At 30.5% G+C, this 22,753-nt stretch overlaps 8 protein-coding genes across 8 annotated transcripts; 4 read left to right on the forward strand and 4 right to left on the reverse strand.

Annotated features, from left to right (window-relative positions):
- Nucleotides 1-249: 249 nt before the first annotated feature.
- On the forward strand, nucleotides 250-2,325 carry DFG16 (Dfg16p; the record flags this gene model as incomplete). The annotated part of the gene is made up of 1 exon (XM_046079734.1): nucleotides 250-2,325. The coding sequence occupies one exon, from the start codon at nucleotides 250-252 to the stop codon at nucleotides 2,323-2,325; it is 2,076 nt and encodes a 691-aa protein (XP_045933372.1).
- A 626-nt stretch (nucleotides 2,326-2,951) lies between these two features.
- On the forward strand, nucleotides 2,952-3,902 carry SCDLUD_004883 (uncharacterized protein; the record flags this gene model as incomplete). Its single annotated transcript, XM_046079735.1, has 1 exon — nucleotides 2,952-3,902. The coding sequence occupies one exon, from the start codon at nucleotides 2,952-2,954 to the stop codon at nucleotides 3,900-3,902; it is 951 nt and encodes a 316-aa protein (XP_045933373.1).
- A 584-nt stretch (nucleotides 3,903-4,486) lies between these two features.
- On the reverse strand, nucleotides 4,487-6,814 carry SCDLUD_004884 (uncharacterized protein; the record flags this gene model as incomplete). The annotated part of the gene is made up of 1 exon (XM_046079736.1): nucleotides 4,487-6,814. One exon carries the CDS (start codon nucleotides 6,812-6,814, stop codon nucleotides 4,487-4,489), a length of 2,328 nt encoding a protein of 775 aa, XP_045933374.1.
- Nucleotides 6,815-7,536: 722 nt separating this feature from the next.
- SCDLUD_004885 (uncharacterized protein) lies at nucleotides 7,537-11,664 on the forward strand (the record flags this gene model as incomplete). The annotated part of the gene is made up of 1 exon (XM_046079737.1): nucleotides 7,537-11,664. One exon carries the CDS (start codon nucleotides 7,537-7,539, stop codon nucleotides 11,662-11,664), a length of 4,128 nt encoding a protein of 1,375 aa, XP_045933375.1.
- Nucleotides 11,665-12,015: 351 nt separating this feature from the next.
- On the reverse strand, nucleotides 12,016-12,354 carry RTC3 (Rtc3p; the record flags this gene model as incomplete). Its single annotated transcript, XM_046079738.1, has 1 exon — nucleotides 12,016-12,354. The coding sequence occupies one exon, from the start codon at nucleotides 12,352-12,354 to the stop codon at nucleotides 12,016-12,018; it is 339 nt and encodes a 112-aa protein (XP_045933376.1).
- Nucleotides 12,355-13,155: 801 nt separating this feature from the next.
- On the reverse strand, nucleotides 13,156-17,961 carry SWR1 (chromatin-remodeling protein SWR1; the record flags this gene model as incomplete). The annotated part of the gene is made up of 1 exon (XM_046079739.1): nucleotides 13,156-17,961. The coding sequence occupies one exon, from the start codon at nucleotides 17,959-17,961 to the stop codon at nucleotides 13,156-13,158; it is 4,806 nt and encodes a 1,601-aa protein (XP_045933377.1).
- Nucleotides 17,962-18,880: 919 nt separating this feature from the next.
- On the reverse strand, nucleotides 18,881-20,935 carry SNF1 (AMP-activated serine/threonine-protein kinase catalytic subunit SNF1; the record flags this gene model as incomplete). Its single annotated transcript, XM_046079740.1, has 1 exon — nucleotides 18,881-20,935. One exon carries the CDS (start codon nucleotides 20,933-20,935, stop codon nucleotides 18,881-18,883), a length of 2,055 nt encoding a protein of 684 aa, XP_045933378.1.
- Nucleotides 20,936-21,796: 861 nt separating this feature from the next.
- SCDLUD_004889 (uncharacterized protein) lies at nucleotides 21,797-22,486 on the forward strand (the record flags this gene model as incomplete). Its single annotated transcript, XM_046079741.1, has 1 exon — nucleotides 21,797-22,486. One exon carries the CDS (start codon nucleotides 21,797-21,799, stop codon nucleotides 22,484-22,486), a length of 690 nt encoding a protein of 229 aa, XP_045933379.1.
- Between the last annotated feature and the right edge of the window lie 267 nt (nucleotides 22,487-22,753).

The raw sequence follows: 22,753 nt of genomic DNA on the forward strand, positions 1-22,753 counted from the left end.
TTTTTTTCCCACATTTTTACTTTTGTTTCCTTCCGTCTCCATTTTTCTTTTTCGGTTTTTTAAAAATGGCTTGGCAACTTACAAAAAAAATAAAAAAAAGAAAAAAAAAAAAAAAAATAAAAATTGAAAATAAAAATAAAAGTTGCAAGCTATAAATAAGTGTATATATAATATATCGTCCACAAATAAACATAAAAACTGCATACCAACAAAAATACAACCTACAAGAAGAAATAAAACACTTAACAAATGAACATTAGTTCAGTCGTATCTACTGATTTTAGTGGAGATAAATCATATACTGCCTTCAAAGAAGACAATTTTACAAATTATTTATTAAATAACTGCATTGCATATACCTTAAGTAGTGGTGTTTTACTCATACAGGATGAAAATAACGAAGACGATAAAAACAATTTGACAACTGCTACTTCACCCATACTACTCTTCAATTGTTCTCAAATTAATTCTATTAACGATAGTAATCAAAATATATTCCAACAAAATGATTACATAAGTAATTATGTTAGTCTGAACAACAATACTCTCTTTTTGAGCCAGAATTTCCTTTTGGATGTGAAACAGAATTTAAATATACCAGATATTCAAAGAGATAATTTTAGTAATAGTTCGGTTGTGGTTGCCTTTATACTAGCTGTTGTTTGTGTAGGTGGTTGGATGGTTATTTTGATTCTACTAATGCTACCTACAAGGGAAAAGTACGATTTTCAACACAATAGCGATCACAGTGATACTATGAAAACTAATTTTTTCACAAATGATAATGACGATGATACAAAATCATACTATAAAAATAGACTACGAAAATCTACCAATCACTTTGTCAAAAACACATCCTCTGTTGCTACCGAAAACATTTCATCTACTAGCAATAGTACTACTGGTAAATTGTCTAATACACATTCAAATTTGTTTTATTTTTATGTGCTGTACTTTGCCATTACGCATACAATAATATTAAAATTATCTGATAAAAAAGTGTTTTACCAACAATATATCAATAACTATCAAGATGTAGGTGAATTTGTGTCGTTGGTTATCAATTCGACTTGGTACAAGATTTTAATCTTGTTTAATACACTATTGCAGGACCTATGTTGGTTTGAGTTAATCTATCATATGAACTTTTATAAAACACCCAAATTTAAAAGAAAGTTTAAGAAAAAGGTCATAACAGCTATATCTTTTATTTTAATTATTATCCATATAATATTTTATTCTTTGCATTGCTTTTATAGCCACGTCGCCGAAAATACTACCATTGGTTTTGTAAACTATGACGAACTTACAGGTTTGGATTTTATTTTAAAAATATTAAAGTATTCCATCGACATTTTTATTTTCACTTGTTTTACCGTATTGGGCATATTTCCCTATGTTTACAAGAGTTACCAAGAATTAACTTTGCAAAATTCGTTTGAAAAATCAAACGTTAGTATCGATACAAGCGATTATAATGGTCCATTTATCACTGCTATTGTGCCAAATAAGTTTTTCGTTCATAATTTACCCTTATTAATATATAATGTACTTATCATTGGTATTGTTTTCTGTTTGGAGTTTAACACGTTAATAACTTTGATATTTGTTGAAGAAACTAAAAAAATGAGTAATTGGATGGAAATATTGACTTCTTTCATTAAGTTAATCGTTACAGTTAATATGTGGGCTTTGATTGGAATGATTGAAAGCCAACAAAGACTATATAACAAATGGTCTGTAGTAGGTAAGAAGATAGACGAAAGTGATAATGGCACTGCACTATTTATTAATAATAATAATCGGACTGCCAAGAATGGTACAATCAGTGGGCTTATAAATGGTGTGACAGAATTTAGTGGGAGAGTAAACACATATAATTTATTTAGACCGCCATCATCTATTAAGAATAATGTGGCGAAAATACTACCGAATCCATTGCAGAAAGGTGGTAAAAGGACTTTATCAGCCTTACCAAGATTGATTACAGAATCCAAAATTTTAAATATTAATCAGAGAAACAGTGAAAACATTAGAAATAATGTTGATTATAATGTAGAAGGCACTAGTAACATTGGGGATAGGGAAAAATCAAGTGAAAAGGAAAACGAGGCAGCAGCAAAAGGGCAAGAAGTAGATGATATTAAAGTGAAAATTATACATCATGCGATGGCCCACAATTTATCTGATTGTGAAGAAGACGAGGAGGCCAAGTATAGTATAAATGATAGTATGAATACAGGCTTAAAATATCAACTTGAAGAGAAAAAATTGAATTTTATGCTGAAAATGAAAAATTTAGGTACACATAAGGAGACGAAATAGAGGTTGTATATTATTAAATTTATCTGGAAAAGACATAGCGCAATAGAAGGGGGGGGGGGATAAGGAAAAGATTATATAGGATCCACATTGTTTCATTGGCGTGTTCTATTTGTTGTTATCGTTATTTTTTTATTAGCTGGAGTGCCTTCGATAACAAATGGTTAGTATTATGTTGGTTATCAAATGATGGTACGATTTTTATATTGCTTGTTTGGTTGGAAATTTGCAAAAGTTTAAGTTATATAATATCATGTGTTACCGAATATTTTCGGCATTGGGATATTTTCGGTCAAAAAAGGGGATGTACTAAAATATCACCCTTTTTTTTCTTTTTTCTTTTTTTTTTTTTTTTCTTTTTTTCTGTCCTTTGTTCTCCACAACTATAATTAAAAAAAGGGTTGATTATATAATTATAAAGCATTTTTGTAAGTATTTTGTTAGCACATATATATAAAAGATATTGATAGAGAAATAAATAAATAAATAATTTACAGTTCATATTTAGGTTTTTAGTAATCCAATTTTGAAATATAAATATATAAAGGAAGTATACACTACTTATTTACTTTTGTAAGATAAAACGAGAAATGTTTAAAATATCATCTCTTTTTTATTTGTTGTTGCTGATGACAAGTTGCTTCACTGTGATTGTTTCTGCTAAAAATGTTGTAGAAGTTGAAAGAACTTCAGATGGTAAGAAAGAGATTATATTTAGAGACACAACCGGACATAGAAAGTTTTTAACCCAAAAAGAGATTGACGCTTTCCACAAGGATCAACACTACAAAAAAATACTACATAATTTTTTGAACTGGGGTGACTTAATAACAAACACCGAAATGAATAATGCGTATGGTGATAATGTTGATGAGGGCACGCCACGTGTCTCAAAACAAAATGGATATAAACAAAAAATTCAGTATTTTTTTAATAGCATAATCAATAATAATGCTCATGATGCTGCTATTGAGAATGTTGAGAGACCCCAACGCGCTTCTCTGCCTAGTTATGTCCCTGTATATCCATTAACTTCTGGTATGACTTTAATTAATGATATTTCAATCTTCAGTGGTTATTGTAGAGATAATGTTAATTTATATAATATGTTAGACAGTAAAAATGATGATTTATTGTTTTTAATATTTGCTCCTTCAAATGAGGCCATTGCCAGTTTGGAATTGAAGCCTTGGCAATTTCCCATAGATATTAATTCTTTAGAAGCAGAATTCGAACAGGGAATGAGAACAGCTTCTGAATTGGATGATGCCGTTAGAGATAACGTAAACAAGTTTGTCTACAACCATGTTGTTATGATTGACATGGAGGAACAAGAAAAGCAAGACAGTGCAAACGTTTACGATAGTAAAAATAGTGTTGATTTATCAAAGCCTAACTCTTCACTAATTTATGAAAATTTGGATGGAAAAAAATTAATTCTAAGAAGAGACGGTTTGAAATTCACTGTTAGACTTGCTGATGCTGACATCGAAAACGAAATACCCATTCAGGACATTGAATGTTCTAACAATGGTTGTATTTTTGTACTTGGAGGGTCCTTGGAAACTCCAAAGAAATAATGGAAATTATAGGAAGATATAATAAATGTTATTTTTTTTTTTTTTTAGTGGAATTATATTTTTAATAATTGATTATGTGTGCATTGCTGTTTCTTCATTTATTATTTAAGTTTGCTGCCAATATTTATTTATTTATTTACTTATTTGCCTGTTTGTTTCCCAGAATATCATCATGTTTTGGATAGTTATGGTTAGTAAATAATTTTTCTTTATTTTTATGTTGTTTTTATTATTGGCTATTTCTTTATTACAGGATATTATATATTGTTATAAATATATATGTATATAATTATATTTAAAACTAAAAAAAAGGAAAGAAAATTAATATTTATCTACTTCCACTAAAAAATTAAAATTTATATGTATTATACCACTGCTAAAGCCTTGGTATATTTTAAGCAGTAACGTAGTCCCATATATATATATATATATATATATTAGAGCTTTATAAAATGGTACACTGGAAATTCTAATTACTTAATTTTACTTGAAAAATCGCCTAGATAAAAAAGGAACCAAGTAAGAAATATGGAATATAAAAATAAATAAAAGCGAGAAAATGTAAAAGTAAACCATAATGTGAGTTATACCTGTATCAACCTAGAATGTTCATTGATTAAATTGTCGTTTTCATCTTCATCTTCATCTTCATCTTCGCTATCAGAGTCGCTTTCTTCCATTTCGATATCATCATTGTCGTCGTCATCATCCTCAGTCTCTTTTAACATTTCTGCCCGTTCTAAAATAGAATTCCAATTGGGACACAAAACATAATAGCTTTCGATTAACCCAATTAGTAACATCCCAGAACCAATACCTATCCACAAGCCAAATATTTTCAAGTCTATAACCCAACCTAAAAACATACCTAATGGAATAGCAAACAAATAATAAACGATTAAATTGACGATACTCCCAATAAATTGCATACCTTGCCCTCTCAAGCACGAACCGGCAATACAATTAATGGAATCAAAAATCTCTACGACACCAACTAGAGGTAAAACTTCAGTAATTAATTTGAAAACATCTGGATCCCTCGTGAAAATACCAGCAATGAATTTTCTGCCAAAAGTTAAAACAAAACAATTGATAAAACCAACAAAAACTGATGCTATTATAGCCACAGTAGATGCAATATTGGCGCTATCAACTCTTTTAGCACCAATAAAATGGGCAATTCTGGTAGAGGAAGCAACACCGACTGCAAAAGACCCCATATACATCAAGACAGCAACAGTGGAAACCGCGGATTGAGCCGCTAAATAAGAAGTTCCAAAATAAGAACAGAATAGAGTTAAAATTTCATATGATAAGTCTTCAGCTTCCAACATAACAATACCAGGTATGGCTAAATATGACAAATCCCGCCAATGGGTCAGGGCCTTTTTAGAAAATCCAGGCCAGCATTTCATAGCATCTGTATTCACGGTATATGCTAATAATAATAAAAACATTAACCAGAAATTAATAACAACAGCTATTGGAGCGCCGATATAGCCTAAACCGATAGTTTTGTTCCACACCAATAAATAACTTAGCAAAATATTCAGAGGACAACATATGATTAAAACATAAATTCCTGCATCAAAAATACCCTGCGCTTGTAAGAACCTTTTTAAATTTTCAAACATAATATATGGTGGTGCTCCTAATATGACAACTCTTAGAAATAACGCTGTTAGGTGAATTAAATCTTTTTCCTCTTTGGGAACAAGGTAAATTAAAAAATGTTCGGCAAAATACCATAAAAAGGCAAAGGGAATGAAAATAACCAAGGAGAATGCCACACATCTCTGCAAATGGATTCCTACGCCTTTATAGTTACCAGAACCATAAGCTTGAGGACACAAAGTGTCTAAACTTGTGGCTATCCCTTCAAAAACGGCCAAAGTTATATTAGTGGTCATTGAGGCTAAAGAGACTGCTGCTAATTCACTTTTACCCAAATGACCAACAGCTACAGAACAAACTACACTGAAAATTTGCTCAAAAAAAAAGGTAAAAATTAAAGGAATTGAATAAGCGACCAATATTTTAGATTCTGATTTGTAGGTCACAACCTCATTGGCAAAGTCCTCACTTTCTTCATCATCTTTAAGCAAAAAACCATCCTCTTCAATCGTGTTCTTATTTATTAACTCATCATTTAGTGTTTTATTCAAAGCATTTTCATTTGCTTCATTTTTCTTAACTCTTCTCATAAACGACTCGTAGTTCGAAATGACATCATCATCAGCATCTAACATAGCACCAGTACGTATTCCTCTTCTTCCTCTTCGTTCATCATCTTCATCTCTTTCCTCCTCCTCCTCCAATATGGCACTTTCCACATCATTATTTGTAATTGAATATCTTCTTTCATGTTCTCTCAAAATCCAGTCAACATCTGGTTCAACAGCATCAGATGTTTCACTAACCCTTGAAGGTAAAGAAATCGTTCTACTTAGCTGTGACCCTAGTTCATTATTTTCGTCATCCTCATTAGCTCCTTCGACCTCAATATTGCCTTCATCCCTATCATTAATGGCATCGTCATAATTCCTTACGTTCTCTATATCGTACAAATGATTTCGATTTTGAAGTTGGGCATTCTGATCAAACTGATCATCAATATTTTCCCCATCTCCGCTATTTATCGAGCCATAATAGCTTTCTCTAATACTGCTTCCAAAATCTTCACCCAAGGACCTAACACTTCTCTGCTCTTCCCAGATTCTTTTTCTTCTTCGATCTCTCTTCCTTAAAAACTTTTTATTTTGGAGTTTGGATTTTTTGATCAAAGGATTAGATTTATCAATCGGTGTTAAGAATGCTAAAGAGATTCTTCTGTGCGTGTTACCTATCCCAATACCATTGGTTTGTAATTTAGGATGTAATTCTGATAACTTTTGGCTAATGTAATTAGACATGCCTTTTTTTTTTCTGTGATGTTCAATATTGTCTTAAAATATCAGAATAGAAGAAAGAAAGAAAAAAAGAAAAAAAAGAGATTTCAACAGTTTTAACATTCAAAGTCGATAATCAAACGTGGAGATAAATCAATAAATGAATTTTCCGAAAAAATGAAAAAATAAATTAAAGATAAAAAATAAAAAGTGTTGTTTTTTTTTGTTTGTTTTTTTTTTTCTCCCTCTATTTATACAATTCTTTGACTTAAAATCCTTTATAGGTTAAACTTCGATAAACCATCTTTTTTTTTTTTGACTTTTCTTTAATAAAATTGATTATCTTATCAAGTATATTAAAAATATAAAATTGTTGTTGTTTTAAGCGCATTTTTTTTATATTCATTACTCGAATTTTTTTTTTTTTTTTTTTTCTTTTTGTATGGCGTGGTGTACTGCTGTAAATTTTGCATAATAACGACACGTCAAATTTTCTATCGGTGACGTTTTATAGGATTAAAAAGGTTGCTAAATCAGGTAATTTAGCAAAATGGAAATGACTGAAAATGTGTCACAAAAATGATAATTTGTATCATCAAATGCATATATATACACATATATGTATAGAAAACCTTTATAATAAAATAAAAGTTTATCATATCAAAACTATAATTAGGATAAAATCGGTGTAAAAGAAAGAAAAAAAAAAAAAAAAAAATAAAATAAAACGTTTATTTCACAGCAAAATGGCCACACCAGCTGATTCAAATGTAATATGTTATAATCCAAAACCACATGAAAGTAAAAATGATAATACAAGTAACTTGTTTTCCGTTACAAACCAGACATTAATGATCAAAGAACTTGAAAAAAAAAGTGACAACATTTCTAAAACCTATATAGCAAATAAAAGCGAAAATGACTCAAAATTAAAACCATTTTTACTAGAACAAAAGTATAAAGAAATGAATAAAGCGAATAACTCTAAAAAAAATAACAAGAATAATAATTTGAATTCCCCTGAGGTGTTGACAAATTGTTTGAGTCCGGGACTTTTACTCCCCTATATGATGGAATCCCCAATTTTAGAAAAAGCTTTAAAACAGTTAAATACTTCACCCTCGGTATCGCTACCCAGACCTTCTACCATAAATAATAAAAGCTATGAAGAAAACAACCATATCCCTATTTTTAAAACCTTGGAGACAAAAAAAAATGATAAAAATTCAACACTGGAAACGTCTATGGTTTCTCGAAGAAATTATATTTTAAATGAAATAATTTTAACTGAAATGAAATATGTTGTTTTATTGAAAATATTACAAAAGGGGTATTTAACCAAATTAGTGACCAATGCTAAAGGAAACTATGTACCATTTAAATTGTTAAATTATCTTCTGAAAGAGTTGTATAATATACACACTCGGCTATTAAGAAAGATAGTTGAGATTTTAGAGGAATTAAATATCAAATATGGTTATAAAACAGCCAATATAAGTGATTCAGATTCGATGGAAATATGTGCTAAAATAGCTCAAGTTATAACAAATATGGGTGTTCCCATTTATTGGTATCAAAAATATACTGTTAATTATGAGTTGGTATTATTGTTGTTAAATAAGGAAGACGAAACAGAGCATGAAAGTATACGGGCACAACAAGAAATACATGACTGGCTTAAAAACATTCAATTTTTCCTCGAATCAAGCTACAAAGAATTTATCCCTCAGCAAGTGTCACCTTGTATTCCAAATGGTATATTTGGCAATAATACACCTTCACTGTCCTCAGCTCAGTCTTCCTTTTTGTCTGAACTTTTGGTAGAAAAGAATATCTCTCAAAATGAATTATTATTAGAAAAATTCAATGAGTACTACAGGTTAGAATTTTCTTTTCTTGAAAAATTTGATCAACATTTCCAATGCAGTTATGAGCACGAAGATTATTATGATAGCCACGATATTGCAAGTTCGGTGGAGAATAGCGTTGAAAATGCTCGTAAAAATAACAATAACGGCAAGATTGCTATAAACATAACAAATAAAGCAAAAAACAAAATAGGAAACTCAAATCTAAAAATGGATTTATCATTTAGCTCATTGGTTCAAACACCCATTTCTAGAATATCAAAATACAAATTATTTTTGCAGCAATTATTAATATTTGCTGAACCTGATAAAAACCAAAAGGACATTGAATCAACAAATTCATATAAAAGAGAAATTGCAACATCACTTAATCAATTACTAAGTAAATTAGAAAAAGTTAATGATTTAAAAGATTATTTTGGCAATGTGGATTATAATATGCACACTCCGAGCCCGTTTAAAACAAATTTTTTGAGGGGGAACTTCAAAAAGTACAAAAACAATTGGGTCACAAAGAATAGTCATGATACTGAAATCAAAGGGAAATTTGATCCCTTTCATTATAAAAATAATAAACAAAATGAAAACAGTACACAGAATTTTCAGAAATACTTATACAGTCGTTTAAAATATCCATCCAATAGTAATTTTTCTAAAATGAACAACTATCTACCAATAGAAGCTTTAGGCAGTTGTTATTTAAGAGGTTCATGTGTTGGAGTATGGGTTAAAAATAAACAAGTTGAGAAAGAAGGTTATTCTCCTATTAAAAGTATCACAAGAAGGAAAAAAAGCTCCTCCTTTTCTAGCAAAAATACCAGTTTTTTAGACAATGCCAGCAAGAGGAAAAACGGTGAGGATGATGAAAAGTGCGTCATTACAGGTACAAAAGTGGTTCGCTTAAAGAAAATAGAAAACACCAATGCTTTTGGATGTAGGAAAAGGAGATCATGGTTTGGAATTAATGAAGAGGGAAGGAACAGTAATGCTTTTGATAATATTATTAGGTCAAAAAGTGCTCAAAATAACAGCATAAAACATAAAATTATAGATGATAGTGTAGAAAACAATAGATCAGAAATATTCCGTTTAGTTGCAGAACAATATTCGATTTTTGCTTTCAAGTCAACATTGGTACTTTCTAAAGCCGATGCTAATAATGAAAAAAATTCTTTAGGAACATGGCCAATTATATTTATGATTCCTTTGTCTGTTTGTAAATTGATAAAATTGAACAAAAATAATAACTTCTGTAACACTGACATCAATGATCAAGCGACTTTTAACATCAATTCTGGTGACTTAATGGGGGGATTGGATACTAATTATAAGTACTCGTTTAAAATTGTTTTTGAATACAAGTTTATGATTTTTGAAATAATTTTGCTCTTTTTAAATAAAATTGAATATGTAGAGTGGGAGAATACATTAGATTTATTAATTACACACGTTAATGGACCGTATAAGCTTGGAGGATATGAGGCTTCTATCATGGAAAGGGAGGCAAAGTCTAATTTGGAAAATGCTCAGCAAGCAGGTTTTTTTGATAATACTATAATACCCGATACTATGGCTCCCATGGATTTATCAGTTGAAAATATAAGTAACATCGAATGTATCGATTCTAAAATTGGGTTGAATAGACATTTAAAGATTTTTCAGCTATGTTATTTTCATAGTTTATTTCCTTTTAATGTGATATTTAGTGACTGCAAGTGTTTCTCACATTGGAATAAAACACAAATGTGGATTTCAGGAAATAAACATTATGATACAACTTGGGCATTTCAACACAACATAAGGTATGAAGATGAAGATTTAAATGAAAAAAATTTTAACGTTCAAATTTCATTACATGAAAGAATTAGAATTGAAAGCAATTTGCAAGATGTTTGGAGTAATAGATTGCCCATGTTATATCATGCAATAGATACGTGTGATAGCGATGAAAAAATTAAAAATGATGTTACTCATATAGCTGGTTTTAAAACTAATACAAAAGGAATGAACTCGGTGATTAACCTAAAGAATGATTCTATTCTCTCTGGCAATATTAACACTGTTGGTAAGAACATTAATGTTCTTCCTGTTGCTTCGCCCAATTCTTTACATAACATTAGAGCAGAAGCTGATAACGGTACGATATTAGATAATTTTGAATTTAGTTTTAATTTGATTTCTACCGCTGGTTCCTTACAGGATGACAAAGAATCGACACTTGATTACTTTCCTAACAATGCAGCCAATAAAGACAGCGCGCCCAACCTTTTGTTGGAAAATGAAGAAACTTTAAAGTCCTTAACACCATCCAATTCTTTAAATTTTTTTAGAAATGAACATGTAGTTATTTCCAAAACAAAATCTTTTACAGATCTTTTTTCAAAAAACCCCCCTCGTAGTAACCATATACAAACAAATAAATCTATGGAAATCTCTAAAGATGTGACATACACTAACATTAATTCAATTGTGAATATTAATAGGGACAACGATAACACAAAAGACAACTGTGAAAATGAAGACGAAATGTATCCAAAGACGATTATGAAAAGAAGTAAAAGTGTGAGTAACTTTTTCAACAAGCCAAACTTCCACCTCCGTACCATGTCTTTGTCGGCTAATTATAATAGAAGGAAAGAAGGCAGAAAAATTTCGAATGTCTCCCATATTTCTAATGTTTTAAACAATGAGAATAATAAGAAAAACACTACGATTTATACAGTAAAAAATAGTAATTTTACTTCATTATCTAGTAATAATAATAACAATAATGAAAATTTGTTACCGGTATGCCCATCACCTAATTTTACGATTACTTCTTTAGATGAATTGAGTGGAAGCCCTAGTAAGGTCCCCAGTATCTTTAGAAAGGCTTCTCTATTGATCAACAATATTTTTAATTCAAATACGGGTACTACTATTAACTCTAGTAGCTTCTCTTTCCCACCTCCATCAAATAAAAATGAAATAGAAATTATTTTCAGTAGTGATGGTGAGATTGCTTAAAAGATAAACTCATTTGACAGTGTTAATTAATAGCTCTAAAAAAAGACGCAAGCCGTATTATATTTTTTTTAAAATTGATATTAACTCTGTGGCATAACTAACAAGGGTGAAAAGAGATGTCGAAAAAAAAAAAAAAAAAAGTTAAATAATCATCATAACTAGTACATTCTATGTTAAAAATAGAGACTTTTATATAAAGTATATTCTTATATATATAAACATATATATATATATATATATATCAAATTAAAAAGAAGGGAATGCATACAAATGATAGTTTTATTAAATTCTTCATTTAATTGTCCGACCAATTGTTTCTATTTTAATATCATTCTATTAGCTACTTGATAACTAATATTTTGAATCATTTGTCGAAGAAAATTTGTTTTTTTCGAGATTTTCAACCTGTTGGTACTTTCCCTCTTTTAAAATCTTAAACAAGTATTCTTCAGTAGTCAAATTTTTACCCAATTCATTTTCCACTTGTGATTTAGAAGCTTCTCCAAAAGCACCTTCGGTGCCTCTGCCAGATTGTGTAGTGAAAATTTTAAAAACTGGAACCACATTAGCTAATTCACTTAATTTTGGGTTCGCTTTAAAGTTGTTGAGGATTTCCGAGTTTTCAGCGAAAACTATCAAATCGGTGTCTTTACCTTTAAAAATTACTTTGACGTTATTAGTGTTTGACATTTTTTGTAATTGTAATGGAGCAGTATTGATATAGAGATTTATAAGTTGTTGGATATATGAGATAACTTATCTTTATTTGATATTTATCTTTTTTGGACATTACAAAATAAACTACTAAAATTTAAATTTTAATTTAAATTAAAAGGAAAAAGGAATGAATAAATAAATAAGTTCCAGAAGATAAGAACAAAGAGAAAAAAAGAAAAAAACCTCAGGTTTAAATACTAAATATATTTTTTTTTTCTTTCTCTTTTTTTTTTTTAAGGTATGACATAAGAAATTAGTTTATATACAGAAAGATCTTGACATTTTTGATGCTAAGGGATAAAAGATATGAATAGAAATCGCAAATTTGAACAAACAAACATCAACAATTTCAGTTTTGTATTAATTTGAAAGCAATGCTTAACAAAGATTCTATGGCCTTCTATTAAGAAAATTCATCCCTGATTTTTTATTTTTTTTTATAGTTGTTGATCTTTTTTTTTTCAGTGCAAAAATAAATTACGAAAGAAGGGGGAAATGATCAAATGTACAATACAAACAAAATAGGAAAATGTTTTATTAATATCAAAAATTATAAAGCCCATTTGCCACCCTGTCTTTCTCTTTCTCTTTCTCTTTCTCTTTCTCCCCCCTTTTTTTGCTTGTCCCTTTTTTACCCCCTTTTAGGGCTTGCAAGTACAAAATCAGAATTACGTGGCTTTCCATCTACATCGCACATCGCATAACACCCCCAGCCAAAAATATAATTCTACTACAATAACAACTTTTATATTACGTACATATTTTATATCAATCTCAATCATAATAATAACCATTGGCTATAAATTTGATCATATACTCTTCTACATGTTTAGTACCCTCATATTCATCTTCATCATAATTATCTCCTTTAATATCGTCTATTTTACCACTATTATTATCCACAGAATATTCCTTAAAATCTTCCGTATCAACATTTTCTTCTTCTTGCAACGCCATTTTTGCTGCCCTAGCGTCATCTTCATCCTCTACTTGGCTTAACAATTTGCTAAAATTACCACTCTTCTTGACATTTTCGTTACCAGAATCATTCACATTGCTAATGTTAATCTTTTTATTCTCACTACTATCTTCAATCAGTAACCTATCGTCTTTCAATTCCACGGGTGCTTCTGACCCCAACAAATCTTTGACTGTCAATTTAGAAAAATAATCTGTCGTAAAATCCCCCTGTTGAATAACAACATTATCTAATCGTCTCTTTTGGTTGGCCTTGTCTAAAATATTACTCTCAATCGTATGTTCACTAACAAATCGGTAGATATGGACATCTCTTGTTTGTCCAATTCTATGGCACCTATCTTGGCACTGTTTGTCCATTGCAGGGTTCCAATCACTATCATAAAATATAACAGTATCTGCACCGGTCAAATTTATACCAAGCCCACCAGACCTACTTGACAAAATAAAGACTGTTATCTTCGAGTCATTGTTAAACCTTTCCGTTAATATCTGTCTATCTTCAATCTTAGTAGCACCATCCAATCTTAAATACAAGTACCCATGATAATTCAAAAATTGTTCCAAAATATCCAATACTTTGGTCATTTGAGTAAAAATTAGTACTCTATGTCCATTTTTCTTCAAATCAGCTAATAGAGTGGTCAATTTCTGCAACTTGCCACAATCATATTGTAATAATGATTTATCTGGAAATTCAATACTTAATTTAGTTTGAACAAAATGATTAAAGGCAACAACAGGGTTTTTGTTCACATTATCGTTCAATAGTAATTGATCTCTAATAATTTTTTTTTCATAACCTTTTAAATATACTGAAATAGGATCAATGCCCATAAATATTTCCTTGTTTTCTAAAACCACTATTTTGGGTGTCAAAAAGGCAAATTTTTTGATAATACCCTTTTCTTTTAAAATAAAATCATCGTAACTTTTAACCAACTTTGTTGACAATACACTAGAGCTGCTGGGAACCTTAAGTAACTTGATTAAATTCAAACCGAATTTCGGTTTGCCCTGTTTACATCTATGTTGATTAATATAATTTAATAGTTGCAATTTATTGATTTCAGAAACAATTTGCAACCGATTATAACGTTTGTAGTACTCTTCAATGTCTTGAAAATCAAACATTGTTGTCATGGAGTTGTCTCTATCAGCCTCTTTCCGCAATTTCGCCACTTCCTTAACAAAACTATCAAGCACAGATAGTTTCGATATTTCAGCGTACTTGAGCGACGTGTTCTTTTGCTCATTATTAATGTCTAAAAACTTTAAATTCAAAAAGTTCAAATCCAGTTTGTTGTTGCTATCAGAAATAATCATTTTATTTGCCAAATATAAATAATCATGGTATATAGATTTTGAAATGGCAAACGATGTGACAACTGGCCTTACTTCAAATAGATCTGGGTGATTACAAACCTTTCTTAACTGCATTAAGCAATTAATAATAGACATAAAATTTCCACTGGCCAAAGTTTCCTTGGTTTGTGCTCTAGCCATAAAATCATCATACAAATATCGCTGTCTTTTCGATAATTTGCAATAGATTATATGCTCATATTTAGCTGGCATTTGTTTTTCAACGTCCGCCTTCAATCTTCTTAATAGATACGGCCTCAAAACTTGATGCAACTTATCCACTGTTTTTTGTGTTTCCTCATCAGTACTGTTTAGCAGATTATATTTGTCACCACTGTCGTTGTTCTTGGTTCCAAGCTCCATGATCTTATTGACTGGATTCCCAAACCAATTTTGGAAAGCTTCTAGATCTGCAAACCCCTTTACAGTACCATCTGTCATAATAGTCTTGGGCATTAAAAAATACAATAGTGACCAAAGCTCTGCTAAATTGTTTTGTAATGGCGTACCAGTTAAAAGCAATCTTCTTTCTGTATTAAAGTTTAGCAAAGCTTGCCAACGGGTAGATCTAAAATTTTTGATATTGTGTGCTTCATCTAATATCATATACTGCCATGTTTTCCGTTTAAAACTGTGTTGGTCAGTAACTACCAATTGATATGAGGTAATACAAACATGAAAAGAATTAGGATTGTTCCAACCTTTCCTTTTTCTTTTACGTTCTTGGGGCGACCCATAATATGCCAATACTTTGAAACCTGGCGCAAACCTTTTAAATTCCATTTCCCAATTTAATAAAACACTTGTAGGGACCACAATTAAATGTGGCCCCCAGTTTTGCTTTTCACATGCTAACCAACACAATAAGGATATTGTTTGTATGGTTTTTCCTAATCCCATCTCATCTGCTAAAATACCGTTTGTGTTATTGTTATACAATGACGCTAACCAATTCAATCCTTGTTTTTGATAACTTCTTAGGGTTCCCTTTAATAACGGGGGAACCGGAACATCAACAACTTTCAATTGTTCACCCTCATATTCCTCCTTATTTTCTATAAAATCTCCCTTCTCATCTGAATAATTAGATGTTACATTACCTTCTTCATAATCTGCATCAAAACTCGTATCTTTCTCCTCTATTTCAAGTTCATTATTATTTAGTAACAAGCCTAATTGGGTCTTTGGTTTCCCTTGAATATTCTCTTCTTCTTCTTCTTCCTCCTCCCCCTCTGAAGAAGAAGAAGCAGAAGAAGAAGAAGAAGAAGAAGAGGAAGAACTATATTCTGTAGTTATAGAATCGCTTTCACTGTCAACGTCGCTTTGACTAGCATTGTAATTTATTTCTTCTTTTGCACTTTTAGATACTAAAGCACCTATATTTACAGAATTTTCGTTTACTAAAGGTTGTGGTCCAATTGATATATCTGTGTCTTGTAAAATGTTTACCTCGTCTAATTTAGCGTATTTTTCTTTCAATTGCTCGACACTAAGTTTAGAATCATCATATTCACCTTTTCTCTCTCTATTTTCATCCAGAGAAACGTTGGCATCCTTTATAGTTCCAGTTAAATATTGGCTACCAGCACCTTCCCTATCCTCATCACTGGTAGTATCTATATTCATATCATCTACAGAGGACAACTTCTTGTCATCGTTTGTAGAAAAATCGGATGACAAAGAAAGATCATCATCTGAAAGTTCCAGACTTTTTTTATTTAATTGAGCACCTAGTAATTTAGTACTTTTCTCTAGCATTTCACTTAAATGTTTTTTACCTTGTATTTTCTTTAATTCCTCTTCTTCATCCTTCTTCAAAACCCTATATGCCTTTTCGGCTAGCGACCATCTTTTTCTAACCGCCTGTGCAGCTGTCCTGGCTAATGCCCTTATATTTTTCTCATGTTGTTTTTTCATACGTTCTTCTGCACCAGATATATGTTTGAAATGTTGCTCAACCATTTGGGAGACTTTTTTAGCCCTAGCAATTCTCGCTCTAGTACTATTGTGGAATATTTTACTTAATTTGATACCTTGATTCATTAAATGATCTTGTATGGGAAATTGATTTTGTTGCTTATATATGAAGGTAATAGGCTCGGGTTTCCTTAAAATGTTATTACTAATAGTATTTTGCGAACTGTTAACATCTTTTAAAGTGATTTCCTTTAATAATTGATTTTCCAAATTTACTTCTAAAACTCCCTTTTCTACACCTTTCCTAATGTCTTGAAATACCTTTTTTTGTTTGGAAATAAAATTTTCATATTCTTGCTCGTCAACATCCTCATCTAAAGACCTAAAAGAAGTTAGATATGCCGATAAATTGTTAAATTTAGGTTTTGTTACATTTTCTGGGTTTGTTACTGTTGGTTTCGGTAAATTAACATAAAACTTGAACTTTAATTTTGAAGAGTTATATTTTTCATCCTGACTTTCGGAAGAAGAAGGAGAAGGAGATGGTGATGATGATGATGACGATGGGGTAAAATAAAATGGATCTTCTACTTTTTGTTTTTCATCATTTACATTTAACATTAAATAGGGTTCGGAAAGCATATTTGATTTTTTTTGTTTCTTCAAAGGGTTTCGGTGCTGATATTTTATTTTATTATCTTCCAAAGTATTTGATCTTTTATTATTAGCTCTGTCATTAATACGATTATTCTCCTTAGGTTCCTCATTCTTTAAACTATCAGTATTCAGTATTGTATTTTTATATGTTTCATCCAATATTTTCCTTAAATGTCCGTACTTAGCATTTACAAGTTCGTCCAAAGTATTATTAATGTTTGAAGTAATTCCATCGCTGTTATATTTGGTTGCGGTTAGTGTATCCGTTGCTTTTGTTTCCCCCCCGTCTATTCTTCTCCCTCTTCTCCTTCTACTTCTTATCCTGCGAGAAGCTGGTAAATCATTATTATCGGAAATAAGATTATCTGGACCAGTAATATTGTGATTCGTATTAGTAGCATCCTTATCGGTACTCTCGAGGTTTAATCCGTGTTCCTTTAAAAAATCAGAAAAAACAAGGCTTTCCCTTTTTTCTCTGAAAAGTGGATCAAATTCATCTATATTTGTAAAGTTGTACAAGTGAAATAGTTCATTGGTCAAAACCTCATATTGAAATTTTAAATCTGCCAAAAGATCGATATCGTTTTTCTTATCGTTTGTAGATGAGTCACTGTTAATATTGTTGAGTATTGGTGAATTATTGTGTGTGTTACTGTTAGTCATATTATATTAACAATAATTATTATTATTATTATTTTTTTTTTTTTTTTTTCTTTTTTTTTTTTGGCTTATATTACAGATTATAACGTTGTTATTATATTTCCCTATACATATACATATACATATATTCTGAATAAAAGACGCTTTATTTACTAATTATCTGGATACATAAAAGTTATTGGTAGCAATAGAAAGTAAAAAATTTCAGCAATTCAATAAGATAATTTTCTTGTGGATAGCTCCAAATTTAACTTATGTTATATGTGTTTTTAGGAGGTTTATTGTATTTTACCTGGTTGTGTAATTTTTAAAGAGGCAAAAAAAAAAAAAAATTTTTTTCTAAAAGAATTTAAAAATTCAGGAAAAAAAAAAATTGGTAAAAATGATACACAAAACGTGAAGCAAAGCACATTCGCTAAGAGAAAAAAAAAGAGAAAAAAAACTTGATATAAAGAAAAAAAAAAAAAAAAAAAACAAAAAAGGTGAAAAATGGAGAATAAAATATTAAAAAAAAAAAGAAAAAGAAAAAAAAATATATTGTCGGACTTAGTTTCTGTCCTCGGTGCGCAACGGACAAATGATTTCTCCCTTGAATTATTTTTGCACACAAGTCCTGCATGAATATATTTCTTTAACTAATGACAGCGACGAGTAAATTAAATAAAAATAAATATCTATAAAGGGAAAACTTCGATAATCTAACGAATTATAAAAGAGTGTTCCGAAAAAGAAAATAATATAAAAATAATTGTTGGAAGTTAGCATATCTATATAAACATAACAAAATAAACTAAATTTTTATATAGAGAAAATAATAATAAGGATAGTAATAAAAATATATACGTTCCACGTACCATATATTATCTATTGAAACAAAAATAAAATAAAATAAAATAAAATAAAAATTATACCTCTCCTTTTATCAGCTTTGGCTATTGACAGCCAATTCCATAATCAATCTAGTAGTTAAATGCAAAAAAGGGTAAGCAGAAAAAGTACTCATCTCTTCCTCGGTACTGCTACTGTTGCTGCTCCCTTCTTCACCATTACTAGTTTCCCATCCGTCAAATTTAAAGTCAACTAAATAATTGTTAGGCTCAATCTGAAATAATTGAATAACCATTCTCATCAAGTCTGGTATTTTCCTTTGTTGATCAAGGGACCCAGTATCATATCTCCATCTTACTTTAATAGTCCATAGATCTTCTTCACTGGGTTTTGCCCATTCTGCTCCCAAGTTTTTCAAGGCGATATAAATTTCACCCATTACATCCAATGGATAGGACCTAGATCTGATACCAAAATGCCACTTGGTTTTTGATTTTTTGTTATTTAAAGGTGTTATTTTCATGGCTGCTCGTGATCCTTGTTGCATCATATTAGCTCTATGTATTTGTGGTAGCGAACTGGGTAAGATCGCAATAGTACTTGTTTCATCTGGACCCACATCGTTATTAAAGGATGATGGATAATAATTGGAAGTATTAGATGGTTTCATAATACGGTGGTGTTTAGTCTCGTTGCTTTCATTTGTTGTTGTAGATGGGGGTGAACTTAAAAATGAGCTTGATGATTGATCATACACCGGTGGTGATTGAGACAAGAAAGTTTCAAACTCATTGTTTTTAAAATCATTATTGTTATTGTTTTTCAAATCCTCGATGAACTTCTGGTTTTCTTTAATCAATAGATACGCATCTCTGATTTCGTTATAAGCAGGTGTATTATTGCCAGATTCTAGAGCATCATAAATTTCGTTTTTCTCGTAGCCCATCGTAGAAGCTAGCATATTAACCATACCATCGTTAATTTCCTCTTCGTGCTGTGAACCTTCTTTAGCATCTTTGTTGGACTGCTTATCTTCTTGCTGCTTATCATCACTATCAGCGACGGCACTTCCTTTTAAATCTGGTGGTAGCAAATATTCAGGCAAATCCACTTTAAACCACTCGTCTTGGAATATTTCATGAATGGTAATTCTATTTAATGGGTTAACGATTAACATTCTTTTTATTAAATTGGATGCCCCTGGACTTAAGAATTTGGGCAAAGTGTAAACACCATTGCTAATGTTTTTAAATAGTACTGGAATACTTTCATCATCAAAGGGCAAACGGCGACATAACATAACGTATAAGATGACACCGCATGACCAAACATCGACTTCAGGACCTGCATACAATTTACCACTAATAACTTCTGGAGCAGCGTAATTGGGAGACCCACAAGAAGTTTTCAAAAAGTTACCATCAGTCATAATGTTGGATAACCCAAAATCTGCAATTTTAACGTTCAAATTATCGTCCAATAGCAAGTTTTCTGGTTTTAAATCTCTATGGACAATCTTGTGTCTGTGACAGTACTCTACAGCACTAATAATCTGTTGGAAAAACCTACGGGCTTCCTGCTCGCTCATCTTATCCCTTTGGACAATATAATCAAACAATTCGTTGCTGGCATATTCTATAACCATGATAATTTCTTCTTTACTCTTGATGACGTCGTACAATTTGATAATATGTGGATGTCTTAGTAATCTCAAATAGGAAATTTCACGTTCTATACGGCCTTGCATATCGCTCTTGGCCAAAACCTTTTTATTGATGATTTTCAAAGCAACCTTTTGGTTTGTAGTGATGTGATAAGCTAATTTGACTTTACCAAAAGAACCTTCGCCCAACGTTTTGATAATTTGGTATTTCCCGATCCTCTGAGAAATGGTACTGGTACTACCGTTGGATGGTTTATGGGAATTATGGTTACTGCTTTGACGATGGTGATGGTGATGGTGATGATGAGTCCCGTTACTTTTACTGGTTGTAGGACTACTGTTGGTGGTAGTGGTACTACTATGATGGTGATGATGATGGTGGTGATGGTGGTGAGAACCATTGCTACTAGATCGGTCGCTAGTGTTGGTAGCATTGGTGTCCGATATTATTGGTTGTTGATTTTCACTAATAGTGTTATTACTCATTATATGGATACTTGGAGGAGGGGGGGGGAGGTGGTAATAATATAAATATACGGATATATACTTTTTTTTCCTTTCCTTTTCTTTTCTTTTTTTGTTTTTGTTTATTGTTTCTGGTGTGATTAATTTGTAGGTAAAATATCAATAAATGGAAAGGAATAAATATGAACATATAATTTTTTTTTTATTTATTTATTTTAGAGGGAACGGGCAGGGGAGAGAAAACGAAGGGGCAGGACCACGTAGGTGCGGGCCTTTGTTTGCCACCGTTTCTCTTGTTGTTGTTTTTCTTTTCCTTCAATGGCTACTTGTCCGGTATGGTAATCCGATCGTTCACGGACTGCTTGTAGTTTTTAATTTTATTTTAATTTTACAACAAGAAAAAAAAAGAGAGAAAATTAAATTAAAAAAAAAAAAAAAAAAAAAAAACAAAAGGACATAATAAAATATGACAATGTCACTAACAAATCTCGTTTAATTAACTATTTACCATGTTTTTTTTTTTTTTGTTTTTTTTTCCATTTTTTTTATTTTTCCTTTTTCTTTTTTTTGTTGAGAAAGTAAAACAATTATGAAAATAGTAATAAAAAAAGTATTTTATTTGGAAAGTGGTTAGCATTTGCTTCTACTGCTTTTTTTTTTGTTTCTTCTTTTTTATTTATTTTGTTATTCTTTGTTTTCCTTTTCCTTTCTCTTCTTTCTTTCTTTTTTTTATTCCATTAAGTCATCTTTCATTGCTTTACCCCCTCCTCAATCTTACCATCCAACAAGAAAAAAAAAAACATCTCTTTTCAAATTAAAAGTCACAACTCATCAGAATAATAGAACTTGATAATAAAAATAAGTTTGATCGCTTCATACAAAATGAGTACTCGTGAAAGTGTAATAAGACATATCAATAAAAATTATAGGGCATCTTTGCACGATTACATCTATGTTTATGGTACAGTCGACGAAAAGTTACCGATTCGTCAGCTTAGATTAGTTGATTGTGATTTAGATTCAATCACAATTAGCTACTTAAAGGATTTCCAATTACAAGATGATGAAGATTTATTTGAAATTATTAAATTTGATCAAGGCACCAGAAAATGTTTGAATTATGCAGAAGTACAAGATAAATTGATTGAAATGGCTGAAGTAGCTGCTAAAAAAAGAAATTTATCACATATCCAAATAAATGAAATGAGATATCCTACGAGTTTTTTAGATATATTAATAATTATATTGGTATTTCTTCCAACAATGAGCTATATTTGGCTATTGCCGTTACAGGATTTATTGAAAAAGTCTGAGTTACCTATAATTGTATTTCTGTCTCAAAATCTTTTCCAACCCAAGATACTAATAGGAATCCAATTGGCTGCTATTTTTACACACTTTTTAGAAATATATATATTATTAAAACCTAAGTTGACGTTCTATCGTGTTCCAACAGATTATTTAGTGGAGTGGTGGTTTTTCGGATTGTTAGAAGGATATGGTGTTATAAGAAGATTCAATGAAGTTATCAAGGAAAAGAAGCAACAGCAAAAACGGTTAAAAAGGAAATAAAATGAAAGAAAGATAATATATAATATTTGTAAAAAAAAAAAAAAAAAAAGTATAATAAAATTTAGTATTGCATTTAACTTAATTACTTGATGTAATAAAAAGAGGGAAAAGAAAATTACTGCATCAAAACAAATATACAAAATGCACTAAGATAATGAACAAGATTAAATTTATTTGTATTGTCTTTTTTTTTTTTTTTATCGCTTTTTTATCGCTTCTTTTTTTCTTTAATTATTATTTTTAAAAATTAATAATAAATTTGTTTAT

The sequence above is a fragment of the Saccharomycodes ludwigii genome, chromosome VI, assembly GCF_020623625.1.
Source record: "Saccharomycodes ludwigii strain NBRC 1722 chromosome VI, whole genome shotgun sequence".
Lineage (NCBI taxonomy): Eukaryota > Fungi > Ascomycota > Saccharomycetes > Saccharomycodales > Saccharomycodaceae > Saccharomycodes > Saccharomycodes ludwigii.